This window comes from Fopius arisanus, unplaced genomic scaffold (assembly GCF_000806365.1).
Source record: "Fopius arisanus strain USDA-PBARC FA_bdor unplaced genomic scaffold, ASM80636v1 scaffold00010, whole genome shotgun sequence".
Lineage (NCBI taxonomy): Eukaryota > Metazoa > Arthropoda > Insecta > Hymenoptera > Braconidae > Fopius > Fopius arisanus.
In genome coordinates, this window is record NW_011887749.1 from 128,333 (window position 1) to 145,947 (window position 17,615).

General features: G+C 41.4%; 1 protein-coding gene across 2 annotated transcripts in view; it reads right to left on the minus strand.

Moving 5' to 3' along the window:
- LOC105274202 (zinc finger protein basonuclin-2) overlaps positions 1 to 17,615 on the minus strand; it is a 91,930-nt gene that overhangs the window by 67,837 nt on the left and 6,478 nt on the right. Inside the window, exons 1-2 of one of the 2 annotated variants that reach the window (XM_011317117.1) lie at positions 17,151 to 17,221; positions 15,740 to 15,880 (exon numbers count right to left, since the gene is read on the minus strand). Coding sequence is in view for 1 of the 2 variants with exons in the window: in XM_011317115.1 (XP_011315417.1) it covers positions 15,740 to 15,880 (141 nt within the window). In the remaining variant the exon portion in view is untranslated. Of the gene's footprint in view, positions 1 to 15,739; positions 15,881 to 17,150; positions 17,222 to 17,615 lie in introns of those variants that run through there. The other variant, XM_011317115.1, reaches the window with a different exon arrangement.

The window sequence follows — 17,615 nt, forward strand, 5'->3', positions numbered from 1 at the left end:
CCCCCATATCCCCTCTTTCCTCTCCCCTCCTCCCCATACCTCCACCTAACCTTGCCTCCTCATACCACTGGGCCGCACTCAATTCGAAACCCCTCGGATTCACCCTGGGGTTCACTCTCTCTTCCATTTTATCCCACCCCTCTCACCCCATCCGGATCTCACCCCCTGTTCCCTTGTCGCTTTTAACCGAGAGTTCTCGGTTGTTCCATTCTGCGGGTGAATCGTGGTATGTGGAAGGGTTGTATCATGACGATCAGATTTCAATGGAGTTTGTTCAATTTTTTTTTTCTTTCCAAGAGTTCATTTTTTGGGGTTAATGAAGGTCTGAGGGAGACGAATATACCGACATATAGTCGATGAAATGCCCAGGTAATATGCGTTATATATATTTTATATTTTCAGATACGGAGATATTCTGGAATATTTCAGCGAATGTGTTGGGGTGATGGGTCGGATGTATTTTGAACGCGAGTTTAAAAATGTAGAGAAATATGTAGAGCAGGTGGATATATAATATAATATATAGTATTGAAGACAGATTATGCTGATATATTTTTTTTGAAAATTGATATCTTCGATATTTCCGTGGATCACGGGATAACAACCAATAATATCTCTCCGTAGAACTGGGAGGGCTCGGGGTGAAGTCAAAAAGGGGCCTGATTGATAATGGCAATGATGCTCATCCCTCATTATCCCAAATTGCATTTTCCAGATTATTGAAATAATGAGTGGTACACAGTGTGCAATCAACTGTGAATTCGATAACGACGTTTTTACCACATTATTACGGATTTTCGGTGTATTACGAATGAAATAAATAACCAGAGATGTGAAATTAAATCGACCACTGACACGCATTAATACCGAGACTATGATATTTTTATATCTCCAGTCTGGTTGGTTGAAAAAGAAAAGAGTCACGTGCCAAATGTTAGAAACTAAAAGACGCGAGTCTCCTTAAACGTCCAAAGGGCGAAGAAAGGCCGGTTGATTGACTTCCCACGGGACCCTACTTTTGGGTAAGAGAAGCCCACACCAGCTGATCCCCCATGGCCATCTCAACGCCCTGGAGCCCAACGGAATCCACCCGGAGTCCATCGAACGTGACCGGTTTACTGCTTCTACCCACTTGTGGTAGCAAAAACCACCATTGAAAATCCCCTCCTCGACGAATAGAAAAAATAATAATAAAGAAACCCTTTTCATCCCTCTCGAGAGGTGAAACCCCATCGATTGGTCAGACAACACAAGAACCTCACGACCCAATCGGATATTTATGAATTTACTTTGAATATATTATAAAATATATTCGATATATTCATGAAAATACGATATATTCCGACTTTCGGTGTATTGAAAATATATTGTCCTCCGGTTTGAGTGACCGACGAATGAGCGTCGAATAACAATGGAACTTTAAACGCCCCGACTCGACTATATCGTTATATCGCCATCCAGTCAGGCCTCTATTCACCTTTCATGCACTCAAACTCCCTTTTTTGTTTGTCTCTATCATTTTATACCCCCCCTTCTTCTCCACTCGCCAACCCTCTGCCAGGGTTGTTTGTACATAGCACGTCCGGTCGATCGTTGGCAGTCGTACGTTCAACCCTTTTTATCAGGGGAGTTGTCTGAGGTGGGGAGCACCCGGTCAACCCCCCACATGCCGTGGGCAACAATGGCGTATATATCGCTTGCTTCGAGTTATTTTTCAAAGACGTCAATGAGAGATTATCCGACTAAAGATATTATTCAACGATATTTTGGTTCAAATATACACCAGATAATTATCTCTGACTTTCGAAATACCAGAGAGTTCTGTGATGATATATTTATATTTCCTACAGTACTGGAGATATGTCGGATATATTCGATATATTTTTCAATATATCGAATATATTCTGATATATTCTCGCCATCCTGTGAATTCTCTAATGACGATCAATGCTCCTCTCGCCCGGAGTGCATCGGGGTCACAGTCCAGATTCCATCAGGCACTCTTTTCGTTTCCCCTCGCATCACGCAACATCACGAATCGTGATCAATCCTCCCAAGATCCGAGTATCCCCATCACGACAAGGAGAAACGGATAGAAGTGAAAGAAAAAAATAGCCCCAATCACGGCAAAACCGAGACAGCGGAAATTAAATAAAGAAATTGTCGCCGAAAAGAGAAAATAAATATATCCCGGTAATTGAACTCCACTCGGATGATTACCTAGGTACTGAATATGTATATCGGAGTGCATTAGCCTTGGAAACCCGCCAATAGATTAATAGCCACGGAATGATGCTCCAAGTTTCGTTACCGTCACTGACGTTCTTATATTTATATATATTTTTTTTTCTCCTTCAATCTCCCCTCGTTCTATCCACCAAATCACAATAAGTGAGTTGAGTAAGATGAAAACGGGAGAGATCGCATTACGGGAAATGACGATGGTAAAATTCCTTTGAGTGACTTTGGGGACCTCCGACGCCCAGACGTCATCAAGCGTGTCGAATTATTATTTTTTATATTGATTTCTCATTGTGACGAGACCCTCTTCACCCTGACGTTAATAGTGATGTGTTAATTTGCCCCTTCGATATGGTGTACGGTTGAAAATAATATTTTATACCATGGAGGATTTCCCATTTTCTGATCTAAAAATATCAAGTTTAATATCTAACATTATATTATTATCGATTCGAGTGTTATCCAGCGATTTGATTGATCTGGAATATATCTCCAGAGGCGTAACAAAAACGCATGAAATATGATACCTCGAAGAGATCAATTCCCCACGTGACGATGATTTCGCATTGTCAAAGTTTCGGTAATAGATTATGCATTAAGCACATAGAAATGGAATAATAATCGAGGATAAATGATCGAATGCCTCTATCGAATCTTCCAAACTGATTCTCCACCCTTCGATAATCACATTCTCGTATTCCGACGAAATATTGAATGCAAGTGGAAAAAAAAATGCGGTGTAAAAATTTTGTACACAACAAGAAGTCGAGTAAATAAGAATGTGAAAAACCGGTGCAACTTGTTTATCGATACTGGAGATAATCACCCTGTCTTTTAAAGAAAGAAAAAAAAATCTAATTTCTGTAATCTGGCGGCTGGGGTAAGCCCGTTTGACCCCTGATATCCGGGGTCCATAATCCTCATCTAACCCTAGAATTACCGAAAAACCGTTTTGAAATCGCTTGAGACGACGATTACGTCCATTACGACGTATACGCGACGATGAGACAAAAGGATGACCAAAATATTCGAGGCAAAAACGTGACTCCGTGCATGGATTCTGAGTCGGATGAACATTGTAATTTCACTATTACCCGGGGGTAATCTGTTGACATTAGGGGTTTCCAGACCCCAGAGAGTCAACATTCCACCGAATGATGCGCTTTTAGGATTTCTTTTTTTCGACTAATCTCGAGACAGTGGCCATTATGGTAAACAGACGAAACTATTCTAAACGCTCTGGTCCCTCGGCTATTATTCTAATCGTGTCTCTTCACTTTGAATTACCCGATTTCGTCTAAATATACCTTTTGAAAATTTTATGAAACAACTCCGCATGATATTTCCACAAGGTGAAAAATGAGGGAAGAATTTTATCGACCATGGGGATGACTGCAAAACATTGTTAGAAATTTCTCGGACGGGATACCGTGCGCAGGGCAATGAAGAATCCTCCGCGAGGCTTGTCACCCTCTGAGACAGGAGATTTTTTTTTTTTCTTTTCTCCGAGTGAAGAGGAACGAGGCAAACGCCTGTAATTTGTGCCTCAGCCGCCGCTCGAAGGGCCCCCGGTTGGACCCCATTGATGGGACTCATTGTTATTTCATCTCGCACCTCTTGCATCGTTCACACCATTTTCGTCCTCTCCATCTTCTCTCTCTCTCTATCTCTCCACCTTTTTTTTTTATTATCATGAGACCTCTCGAGAGTCAGCCGATTCCTTTCAAATAGTGACGTGTCACGCATTTGGGAATCCAATCCTCACTTTTTACATCGCGTTGATTTTTTTTTCACTGGGACTCAAGGGCCTAATATGAACGGTGAGGATCAACGTGATTTAATCATCTCTGATGTTTTAACAGATAATATTTACATCAGGAGTTGTTCTTTTTTATCCAATTGTTCGGTCTAGTGTCGCTGGAGTGTCTTGTGACATTGAATAAATAATTTATTCGAGATAGTCAGAGTCTCAAATAAAATGATAAATTTTTTATGTGTGACTAGAATGTCACAAGAATGTCCAATCACGTTGAATTCACGTCAAGGACGATTTAAATAATCATCAGACGACAATATGGAATTGACAATTTCGGCCGTGATCTTTGAATGTTGCGGCAATCGATGATGAATGAATTGTAGTGGACAATCTCCACTGATTGGATATTTTGTTACGAAATTGTCCAACAAAACGGAGAACTAGATATTAGGATGTACCCCCTATCATGAAGTGATTGATGTATCATCGAATTGAACAGATTTAATTAATAAATAAATTCTCAATTTCCCACCGTTACCTATTTAAAAACGTGAAACTCGTTATCCCGAATGATAAGTCGGAGCAATTTCACAGCTTGACTCGCCGACAAGTTTAAGAAAGATACTTGGAAAAATATATTCCCAACGAGTCACTGAGACGTCATTTAAACATTCTGCAGAATCACCCCCTGGAAGCCACTTTAGATATCACTATTCATAAAAGAAGGGGGAATGACATATTTAGGAAGACCCCTGTCATCTCTTGAAACGACTCATTCCCAGGAATTGGGTCCAGAAAATTCAAAGTCCTCAAGTTTTTGATATTTCATTCGCCCCATCCGTTCAGTATTCCATTCATTCATTAATTTCCACCACAAAAATACACAATTAAATAAACAAATGGTCCAACGAGTGGAGAATGCAAGACTGACCATGAGAGAGCAATTGCTAATAAAATTGAAGATTAGACGAATGAGATGAAATGAAATGCCAAAAAAAATTCAAAGTCCTGAATTATACGATTTTCAATCGCGAATTGAACGGGTTGAGCGGTGAATTTGAACAAAATATAACGGCTAATACTTTGGTAACTCGAGTCGAGAGTTGCGGGTGATGATACAGAAATGGCAGACCTCGTACAAATCGTACTCTGCATCCGGTTGCCTGGCAACGTACTAATTAGCCCACCCAGCTCTTTGAAGTGGATACTCGACAGTACTTGGTATAACCTCGCCATCTACCAACTCCTCATAGCAGTATAGTGACACAGTATATAGGTAATGTCGGAGGATCGTTAATGGGTCCATACCCCCCACCTCAAAAAATAAACCCCTGCCCCCGAATATATCCCTCGATATAACCGAATCTATTGGTACCACGAGTTAACCTGTTGACTCTGCAAACAATTGGTCAGGTGATGAGGCCCCGAAAACCCCATAAACTCACCACCTTTCCTCCACCAATTTACATAGGCTAGAAAAATCCAAAAGTGCCCCACAAATAAATAAACCCGGGATCAATTTTCAGCAGAGTCACACACCGATTCCGAAAAAGAGAAAAAAAAAAAAACGCCAAAGAGAGATCTCCAAAAACCGCAATTGTTGTTTTAAGGGCGTGAAACATGACAGGTGGACGGCATCGGTGATGCTGTGACCACACAGTCTCGGAGAAGGCCCCCGTCATCGATGCCTTCCACATTAACACCATCGAAAAAAAAAAAAATAAAATAAAATAAAAACGCAGCAGGTGTCGAGAATTACACAGGGGCGGAACGGCCGGTAGATGCATAAGTACAGGTCTATCGTCACGCATATTACTTAACCTTCTCGAAATTCGTCTTCCCACCGTCTCATCACCAGAGTTATCTGAATTGCGAAACACTGACACCCCGCGAATGAATGAAAAAAAAACACCCACCCCACCTCCCACCGGCAATTCCCATAAATACAAACTTCACGTGTCAAAGGGAATGAAAAATAAAAAATGAATGAAAAACGCGTTAAATCGAAGAAATCATTTGGCCTTTAGGCGATGGCAGCGGATGCGGATGTCTCAGTAATTGGTATTAAACGGCAATACCCGTTGGGCTCGTAACGCCCGATAAAATTTCTCTCTTTACGATACCAACATTGCGACCGCACACAGCATCCAGGAGGCAAAGAATAAAGATACCGTTCGTGTCGCTGCTATCCTGTTGCGGTAGCTCAAGACAACACTGAAAATTCAATTTTACTGTACGACCGGTGCAGCCACCGATTTGCCACATCATTTATTTATATATATTTTTTTTTCAAGCTAGACGGTGATACACCTGCAGAGCATCACCCGAGGACTATTTGAGGATAATTTTGCCGATGGGTACCGGTTAATCAAGTGTTTATGGGCCCCAGGTATTAAAAAAATAATGAATTTAAGAAGCGTCCCATGGATTGGCCATTTAACGTGAAAATGGAGAGCACAACTCGCAACATGTCTGGACGTTAACTTTAATTATTTATTTTTATTTTTTAATCTTCTAATTTTTCACTAGCTGATACTATTACTCATCGACCGACGATAGCATTGTTCTGACTGAGCAAATAATAAATCAGGAGTAACCGTTGAGATTGCGGTGTGTAATTACGCGAAACAGCTGATCGATTCCAATGGGTCTGTGCCTCATGGCATAACATCGAGAGTTGTATTCTCATTCTCAAGAGTTAAAGTGCCTCTGCATTGCGTCACACGTATCCCGCATTCGTCCATACTGGCCGACTACGAAAGGTTAATAGAAGATTGTAGATAAGTAATAGTTCGCATTTTGATATTCCACGTCGATTGATTGGCTTGGATATTCAATTTGTTAAATAAATTCACGATATTTCCATTCCTCAATTAAATTGAACCTGCTCAACCTTGATCAATACATCCAATACCGCCAATAAATTTCAAAACCCCTAAAATATTCACCCCCCCCCCTCGATTATCCCCAACACCTTGTCGACCAACGCGTGCCCAGAATTAATATTCACCGGTATCTCAATTTATTAACATTGAGGAGAGAAAAATAAAAATTACCACCGATTAAATCGACCCATGTACCACGAAATCGATGGAAAATTGTTCACTCAACGAGTTAATTGTATCATCATTAGCATAATCATCGAGCCAACTATTTTCCACACCGTGTTTATAATCTAATACACGAACAAGTCGCGGGGTTAAAGGCGGGAAAAACCGATCATCAGGCATTCGTTGCGCTCATCGTCACTGAAAATCGTTAACAAAATGTTTCGTTGTGGGATTACGATTATACGATGTATGAGATTGGATTTTATCCCTTTCTCTCTGTCGCTGGGAGACACTGACCCCCTCATCCCCTCCCCCCTTCATCACCCTCTTCCCCTCATTTCCCCCTGTTATGACCGAATGGCAGGTCCGCAATCTACGTCCTCCCACATCCTGCTCGTACCTCATTCGGTCCCTCTTATTGGATACTACACGCAGATTTGCCTACACGGATTTATAATACCTCCAGTGGAATTATAATATTATTACTGATAATTTACCGGATTTCTTCCATTTTTTTTTTCATTCGAGGGTTCATAATTGAGATGTTTACCCGGGAGATTAATCCCGGCTTATTATCATTTGAGGGAGCCAATCACAGGTTATCCTGAATTATCATCTTAAATTTATTTTATGTTCCTCAATATAAGATTGAAGTAATAATAATAAAAATATAATTCATTGCATCTCATTTCTAAAAAATTGGTATACAATGGATTTTATTCATTAAATATTGATGAATTATTATTATTATTCAGCAATCTGTTTGAATGAATATATTGGATTATATCACGCGGTGATATAGCGATATAAATTTCGTATACCCGGGGGAAAAATGTTGTTGTAGCAACAAGAGGTTTGCGTGATGAAAATGAACAATTTTCGTAATTATTTAGGATACCAATGGCTTGTACACAAGACTTCCGGATTGATAAGACACCCTGGATAACCGAAAAACCATCCCCAAAGAGAAATTATGAAGGTATCGGTGGATTTGAGCGTGATGCACATGACGCATATCGTAGTGCCACGATTTGGACTATCGTGAGGGCTCAGCTGCACTTCTCCCACAGAACGTGTACTAAAAGCCTACACCCAGGACTTTGTATGAAGCTTATAAACAAAACTCCATGATATGACGCCCTCGCGTGATCATGTGAACGTATGTGGTGTGTAATGTACAAGAAAATTGTGAAAGGACGATCAAAGTTTGAGAATTTGAAAAATTACCGAGAAACATCCAGAGGTGGTGATAAAGTGAAAAAATAAAAAGGGAAAAAAATTTACAAACTCCAGGAGATGTTTGTTCAGTACCGGACTACTGGACAGAGCTAACAGAGGCTCAAGAATTTTTTTCAGCCGAAATAATAAGCCCAGAAGCCCGGGGTGTTCCCTCTTAAAGTGCCGCTGAGGTGCTAATTGCACCGGTTGACGAAAAATCTTCCTCATTCCGGGTGATCATTTCGTCAGGGACACTGACCTGTCTAAGTACTTGTGTAAACATCCCCTCCCCTCTGGTTACAACAAATAAAAAATATCCGAGTCATGCGAGCGACACGTGTTAAACACCCACAGAATTTCCGTTCTTTCCGCGCAAACGCAATATCTAATTGTCGTAAAAACCTGAAAACTATTTAAATTTCTTGATTGATATAAATTAAGACGAACCTATTAATCGAACCACTGGAATCACTCGACTCGAATCAAAATCTACTGGTGCCAGTACATATTTTTTTCGCGTACAGAGGTGAAAAAAATATGAGAGTACAGTTGAATATTCAATAGGCAAAACGATTACGGTTTCCGGTTGTTTAGACAATTGCCTCGGGCTGTGTTACTGGTGATGACAACATTGACGAGCACGGACAAAAGAAGAGGTGTGCAGAGAGAGGGAAAAAAATTGAAAAAAAAAAGAGGGGAAAAAAAAAAACGTGAACTGCAGAAAGGAAAAAAAGAGGATATGCGAAAGGTCGGAGAGAGGAAAATAATGGAGGAAAAAAAGTGCGGGGTACGCTAAGTGGACACGCATGGTTCGTGGAATAAGAAGCATTTCACGGGTAAGAGTGGGAGAGTACACGTTATACCCCAAGAAAACTGGCGCAAAACGTATGACGGTCGATGGTCGATGTGGTAATTATCCAACTGGGATACTTGGCAAGTCGTGCAAGCCCATTTCGCTTTGACCCAACGACTCCTTGCCATGGTATGAGAAGAGCCCCTCTTTCCCTCCCCCCTCCCACCCCGATCCCCCTGAATCACCCCCAACTTGACCAGGTGCTCTCAGTCGAGAGTAGTCCACCTAATTATCAACGGAGAAAACACTAAACCTGGCAATTAACCGGCTACATCCACCGCACAATGTTCGAGGTCGTGCTTTTTATATTGAATTTTTATTCGGACCTCCCTCCCCCACCGGAAAACTCGAAAACTGAATTTTAAAAAATGAACAATATATTTTTATTGAAGACTGGTGAAAAATTTGGAATTATCTGGGATTGAAAACCGAAATTGAAGAGAGGGCAATTACAAAACGACTGCTGACCCTCGGGATAAATTTTCTATCAAATTTAATAACAAAGTGAATGAAAAATGGTTTTCATGGGGATTAAAACACTCGCCCCGAATGAACCCATCAAATTAAACCAGAATGATTTTCCCACGCGAGTGGCAATCATAACGAAAGATAGAATCATGCATTCACCATTCCCATTGCGTAAGTCATACAAAACCACAAAACGCATAAACCAAAACATCGTAAGAAATCAATTGTTGTACTCGACAGTGCAATACCAAGTTGATAACTCCCATGATTAGCCCGAAAGGTCCTTCACATTTCACTCGACCGATTCTCAGCAATTGTCCATTCGTCTTGTTTTTATCGAATTATATTCCGACTAGACTAGTGCACGCCTCCACGAGTTTGGGATAGGCACCTGCTCGAAAAAATTTGGCCTGAGGGCTCGGTATCCCCAACGATAATGCTTACAAGACCGACTAAAAGATCATGAGCTGAGGAGATCGTGACGGTTATAGAATATATAAATATATTCGCACGCGTACTGCGACCCCATTTTGCGCGTGTATATCGGTCCACCGATTAACCAGCGAGATAACGAAATATTTATAAAAAAAAAAAAATAATATGGATAAATAGTTAATGCGAAGAGTCAGTGGTAAAAGCCAACCCTTATTGTGAGAAACAAGCTGAGGTCTCATTGTTAGCTGTTATTATCCTTTGTTCCGGGGATTGGGTCGATGGTGATGGCGCGAGAATGATAAATCATGTCCGAACGACTCTCATTGGATGCGTACGTGGTACACCATGAAATAACTCCTGGCTATTTTCTCTCAATCTGTCCATACCCTTTGGTTAGTTTTGTACAACATTTTGATAGTGTATTGCATTGGCTAAAGGTGCGTCGTCGAGGCGAGCCAGGTAACCACGCCTATGTGGGCGATCACTCGTTAGTAATTTTGATTAGAAGTCACCCCCCAGGCAAATATGTGTGGGTGAGACCTACATCGATTGGTCATTCATTCGAATTAATCATGCTATTGTACTGGTCAATTGTGAATGGCTCTTTTTATTTTTTTGATTGTGTCAAATCTCTTGATAAGCCGTCATTGCCACTCATTATTGTTGTTATTAATGCTATCTATTATCCGATTTGATGGCAATGATAAATATTAACCGCCAGGTATGCTGGCTTTTTTTTTCCAGTATTTATGGGGGCATTAACGATTTCAAGGGGAAATTTATCAGCTATTCGCAAACCATTGAGATTGTTAACGCGCATTTAAGACTCAATTACTCGCACTCGAGTGAGCTAATCAGATAAGGGAAACGTGTGAATATCCAATGGCCATTGGTTAACCGTAAAAATGACATTGACGGTGTGAGTTATTCGATATTACAACTGTTATCGATTCCCTCCAACTCCCGATGCAAATTCAATTTCAAAGTTCGCTTCTGAAGTGTAAATATTTCGATAGATGTGGAGGGTAAATCCCCGGTGGAGGGTTTACTCTCGGAGGCATTTAAATTTTCGGTGTTGAGAATGAAGTGGATGAAAGAATATCAAAATAATCCGTATCGAGAGCGAAGAGGAAAGTTAAACAGACGATATTCCGAGAGGGAGGTGGAGTACATGACAATATCTGAATCTGAATTCGGTGAGATGAATGGCTTCAGCCTGAACTTTGGATCTATCCGCCGATTCATTTGGTGTTGACAAGAGAGCTCTAGCTTGGGGCCATTCATGCTGAGAATCAGGTGGAAATCGAACGATTGTCTGATATACTTCGAGTTATTCAATTGCCATTCCAATGGAAAAGTGATAAAATCAATGGTGAATGCTCGGTACACTGTAACTCCTGCCAAACCAAATTGGGAATGCGCCATATTTTTTTTTTTTAAATAACCTCATCGATTTTTCATGCCTTTCAATTTAATTGTTGAGCTTGTGAGCTTCAGTCTCGTCTATTCGATATAGAATCCTTAACTTGTCGCAATGGCCGCCACAAAGAGAAGTCCATGTACATCGGGAAAGTGCTCTTGTATATCGCGTCGCTTGTCGTCTTTGTGCTCGGGGATATACACGCGATTTCATGTAAATGCCGTGTAATCGGGGACACGAACCGAGCGATAACTTCATTACCTCGTACTGGCTAATTGCGGATAAATTAGCGAAGCTAATTGCAAACCCCGCGCATTCGATCGAGATTTAATCGATGCTAGGTACTGCCGCGTATTACCAACTATATCATGCGTTTATACTCTCGTTTCACCACAAAGTGCCACGTACTTTTCTTCGCAATTGTATCGAACCCTCGATATCGGTAACGAGGAATTAGTGATAAATTTCATAATCCACCGGTACTAAACGGCCAATTGCTCCTTCGATTGCAAATTGAAATCATTGTTGCAACTCGAGATGAACGAGTGCAACAATACGAGTGTTGGATTCGAGACAAAATATCGATGGTATAGCGAGCAAATAGTGTTCGATCCAGTAGAAAGGATCTTATGATTGCACTTCGTTACCGACTTTCGTAGATGTGTCGAGTGAGGGGAGAGAGGGTGAGAGGAGGGTGAGAGGAGGGGTATAAGGTATCACGATCGGAGTTCGGGGCGACTAGCGCGAGCCCAAGTGCATCCCAACGTCAAGTCACGACCTACTAATGAATGATTATGCTACAATTTGCCCCAGGACGGCAGCTATCGCAATTTATTAAATTACAGTGATTCGTGCAACTGCGCGGCATCCGGTAGTCGTCGCCAGTGTGTCCCCAGGGTACGTATAGTTCGATCATTAAGACACTGTCATTTTGCCAAACAATGCAACGAAAAAAACAAGTGCACCAGCCGATATTAACGATAAAAAAATCATCCAAATGGATACCGATCTGCCACGACTCGGTTGACACTCGATCGACACTCGATTGGACCTTTGCGCAATTTATTCAATGGGATTTTTTCTCGCAGTGCGAAGAACAAAACAAAAAATTGGTGCTCTTGGAAAAAAGCAATTTGAAGAGAAAATAAAAAAAATAGTTTCAGTCCGAGCATGATGATCATAAAGAAGAGGAGATAAATGATGAGGAGTGTGCGCCAAACAACAGAGTGGAAAGGATGAAAAATGAAATCGGGCGTGAAACGAACGGGTAGTCATCGGCTACCTGGGTCATGGGGGGGCCCCCCTTCCTCTCTCTCCTCTTGTTATATCGCTTACAGTAGTGAGACGAGAGAGCCAGAAGAAAAAGGTGGAACTAATAATGGCAAAGTGGACCAAAAGCGGATAACGGTTACGATGTTGTAGGTACGGCTTGTTGAAGGAATGCAAAAAAAAAAAAATCATCTCAAACCCACTGAATAAATAACAAATTGAGTGGACAGATGAATTTTTCCGGTGGTACGTGAAAATTCAAATTGAATGAATGTCAAATTGAAGATAAATTCAGTCGCAATGGAGTTGCGTGTGGGTTTGCCGATGCAGTCGTAAACAAGGTGGCCATTAATTTGGCACGAATGATGATGCCCAATATCCTTTGGCAAGTATATTCCAGGCTCTCATCCTCTTCACCGAGGTGGCCCCCGACATATCACCCAACACATTCTGCTGTTTTAACCCATACGATTCTCGCCCGATAGGCTGGCGGGGATAAAATAAGTTTAGGGGCGTGAAATTGCCAGTAATTTTACAAGCTATAACGATCTACTAAATCCGTAAAATAATTAAGGGCGCAGATGTTTTCGTCTTGCGGAATAGCGCGTTGTTGTTTTTTTTTTATTTAGTCTCTCACTCGAGCCCTTCCCCGGGTAATATTGTAAGAAGGGCCCCTTTGGCCTCGTCTGTGATAAAAATTTTCAGCGCTCCCACTTCATCCTCATAATCTAAACTTCTTGATGGTCTCCTAATACATTTCAACACTGCTATTACTCAGATCGCGCGAGATACATTGCAACAAATTCAATTCACATCGCGTGACCAAGTCCATTCATTTTTTTTTTATTCTCTTTTCGCCATTCCCTCCCCCTCCCACCGCCTCGTCATATCTTTCTCCAAGTTATTAATCTACCTTCAGCAACAACTGACGTCGATCAATTCATAATTAATAGGTGGATAATTGTTTACAATAATTATCGGTAATTCCCGGGGCTGTTCTTCCGGCAGCCGTCAAAGTTTAGATTCTCACGGGTTGAAGATAACTCTTACTGCGGATTTCGATCTACTTTCACATAAGCGAGCATCACTGGGGCTCATCAATTTTCTATTGCAACTTTGTATCGTTTGGTTATTCATCTTTCGCAACTGGATGATTTAGGAGAGTCGATTTACTGGTGGATATCGAGTCCAGAGCAAGCTGATGACACCGAGACAACTGGATTATACCAGGGGAATGTCATAATCATGACATCTGGTCAACGGTGATCACCCCGAAAATGACCACTCACGAAAGAATAACTTCAAATTATCTGTGAAGTTAAAAATAACAGAACGAGATTGTCACATTGACTGGCATCTGGTGGCCGTGCTACACATTCCTCCCGATCCCGGTGGTCGTCTCATTGACCATAATCGAGAATTCCATCCAACAAAGACCGATTAAAAATATCAGAAATCAACAGAAAGGATCGAGTGACTATTTGATAAATAGGACAGGAACAGTCCTGTTGAAGACTCAAAACCTCATTAACTATTCACCACAGACTCATCAACTCCCATTATTAACCAAAACCATCTACACCGAGATGTTAATGTTTAATAACGAGTGAGCTTGTCTTACTCGAAGGGACAAAGTCCGAGATTGATCATGACACCCAACAATATCTCACAGTGAGAAACTCCCTGTATTATCCAACGCCATTCATCGCACATCTGGTCATTAATTCAATTGACGATATCCAAAAAGATATTTAACCGTAACTCGGACAATTAACCCACCCCAACTCAGAATATACAATTGACCGCGCGTGGTTCTACCATCAAAACGAGTCTGAATGATTTCCTGCTTCGTTTATTCACCTGTATAGATCACCGTTATAACCTCAAACAATCTCTCTTTTCACGCTGGAGGGATTCGTCACGTGAACACACGGTTACATCCAACGTTCATCATCATTAGTCGTTGATCACTGGGCGATCATCGTACCTGTACGCGTAGTCTTTTGCCACGGCCAATGCCGACTTACTACCGCCTAAGCGTTTGTTGTACCCAACATTACTGGTCATACCGAGTTTACCCTTTTTTTTTCTTTCTCGCAAATTTTTTTTCATCCACGGGAAAATAAAAAGAGCCACGGACACGTATATAAACCTGGATAGTTGATGCCCACCGACTTCATGGGTCAAGGGGTTCAGACGTTTCTTTGCTACGTACGAGCCTTCAAGTTATTAACCTGCCGTCATTCGTACATTGCTGCCACGTGGGTTAATCCATTTATGAGTTACAGTGTGGCAGAGAGAGGATGGATAAAAATAACAAAGTGCCACATGGGGTGGGTGAGAGAGAAATGGGGGTGGAATACCGTGAAATCAACACCAAGACGCTTGCTCACTACTGTTCATAGCATGTGGATTAATTCAGTGACATAAACGCTGATTGAATATCGATCATGGGAGAGACTGAATAATGCCGTGTCGCAGGCAGTTAAAGGCCTTCATTTTTCACTCGAAAATACCACCACCATCCCCTGGCCCCTCAAAGTTTATCCATGATCTAACGCGTTTGCAACTCCGTTTAAATTTACACGTCCCACCACCACTTGCCAACTCTTAACCCTCTGAGTGACTGCTTTAAATGAAAAAAAAAAACCCGGTACTGGAGTATATGCGTTGTAAATGGCATAGCGTGACTACAAAATTTTAGGTATTTGCGGGGGTTACGTAGGTAAAACGGAAAGCCCTGGAGTTGGACCGTCCCCTTCGATAAAGAAATAAAATTACAGGCTCGCAGCTTGTTCACAACTCCTACTCGTCCCTGACGTGATATTAGCGGGTGGATTTCTCACTCGGATCGGTCAAATTGACACAGAAAAAGTAATTTCAATTTTTAGTGACTCGGGGTAATCAATTTCCTTGATGAATTATTAGGAATTGAACGGTAGAAAAATTAATTTACCAAGTCTCTGGAAATTGAAACTTTTTTTTTTGGTCCCACGCGTAATTAGGATAATTGTTTTTATTTGACTCACCGTGCAGATGGTGGGCGTATGTCCGTGGATCTTGGTGTTGTCCAGGGGTGGTTCCGCTGCTTTGGAGAGGTCCAGACGAGTCCTGGGTGTTGATGATGAATGGGATACTGGAAGTTCCGGTCGTGCGAACCAGGTTGGTACCTGAAATCAGTGGAAAAGTGGAATAATTAGTGGGTCAAGTGGGAGATAATGTGTCAACGAGCATTAATATCATGTGAGAAGAAAATTTTTAGCCGCTGAGGCATTAGTGTCACAGCCTTTGAATATAAACGCACTTCAAGATGGATGACCACTCGAGGCGTGTGGTCCCCGCGACCCGTGCCCCTTTCATACTCAAGAGACATGAAACATGAGGGATAAAAAAAATAGTCGAGCATAAAGAGCTTTTGATGGGGCTATCATGTCCGGGTGAGACTCCCGTAGTCCATTCCAGTTGTAATCCCAGTGACATCAATCAGAAAAATTCCATTGAACGTCACGTGTCAAGGGATTTATCAAAAGATGATGGGATTTTTATAGTGTCAAGTGACACTTGTGAATGAGAAACTGTTGGTGGTCTGGCTCTGGACAATGTCACCCGTCCATGACAGCCGCAATTTTTCGAGTAAAAAAAAATGATTGTATCGGAATGGAAAAATTGTTAATTCGTCGGTTTGTCCAGCGGCAATTATTCAAAGGAGAAATTCATATTTTTTAATGAAGAAATGCCTCAAAATTTCATCGGAAAAATTTCTAACAGGGGCGTAGGTGCACACGTCTAGATGCTTCCCATTATTTTTCAATAAACAGCTTTCATCAAGCCCCCGGGGGCCAAAAAAAATGGCTAAAATTTCGCTAGAGGGTGGATTTCCTTTTTGCCCAGTTCTCTTCTTTTCATCGTGCTTTCTTTTTTTTTCCTATAACATAACCATCCAAAAAAAGAGCACGTACTGGGCAACGGGGATGACGTGACGGCTCGGCGTTATTCCCCGGGGGGGCTTTGGCATCGCTTTTGGAGTTCATATCGAAAGAATGCAACAATGCATGTGCGCAACTAGCCTCCAGTAATTACATTTTTGATGGGATAATTTCAGCTTTTAAGATAAACAAAAATGCCTAAAATGCCCAAAATGCTTAAAATTGCGCAATCACAGAGCAATGATAATGTACGCTTCCGAAAAAAAAGGGGAAAAAAAATGTACCGCAAATAATTGCAATGACATGTGCGCAATCATGTCGTCCCGTAGCCCGACACAAATTGCCTTTTTTTCTTTCCCCTCCCATTAATTACCCGCCAATTAAAAATTAAGATTATCACATGTCATCAGCAATGATGTTGACATAATTTTGTTGTTCACGTTACCATGAGCAGCTAAACTGGATGAAAGAGTTATCTTTTTTTTTTTTTGTCGAGAATAAAACGACTACTTACACGCAATGAGCGTGACAGCCGTCTCGCGTCGTCACCTCGACGATTTGACGCGTGCGACACGCCATCGTATCGCCATCCTCTGGCCAGTAATTACCGTTGACAAAGAGGGATCAGGTGTCCGCAATGAGGTCCCACACTTCTCAGACAAAAATGAACTGAGTAGATGCGAAAAAATAGGCATCACCGGTCACTACACTACAATATTATCCGATCCCTTACAATTGAGCAAGGTGTTTACACAAGTGTTACTTTCGGAATGAAAATATTACGTGATCACGCGAGGCTATACCTCAAATGACAGACTTGTTTTGTATCTCGTCTCTTTTGTGTCGCAGGTATATTCGTACCAAAACAGTGGCTTCCGCGTGGGGATATCGATCCGTGGGTAAATTTCCGTATCATGCGATCTATTGGGAATAAAGAGTGTGAGAAAATTTATTCGATGGTCTCCTGAATAAGAGAGGG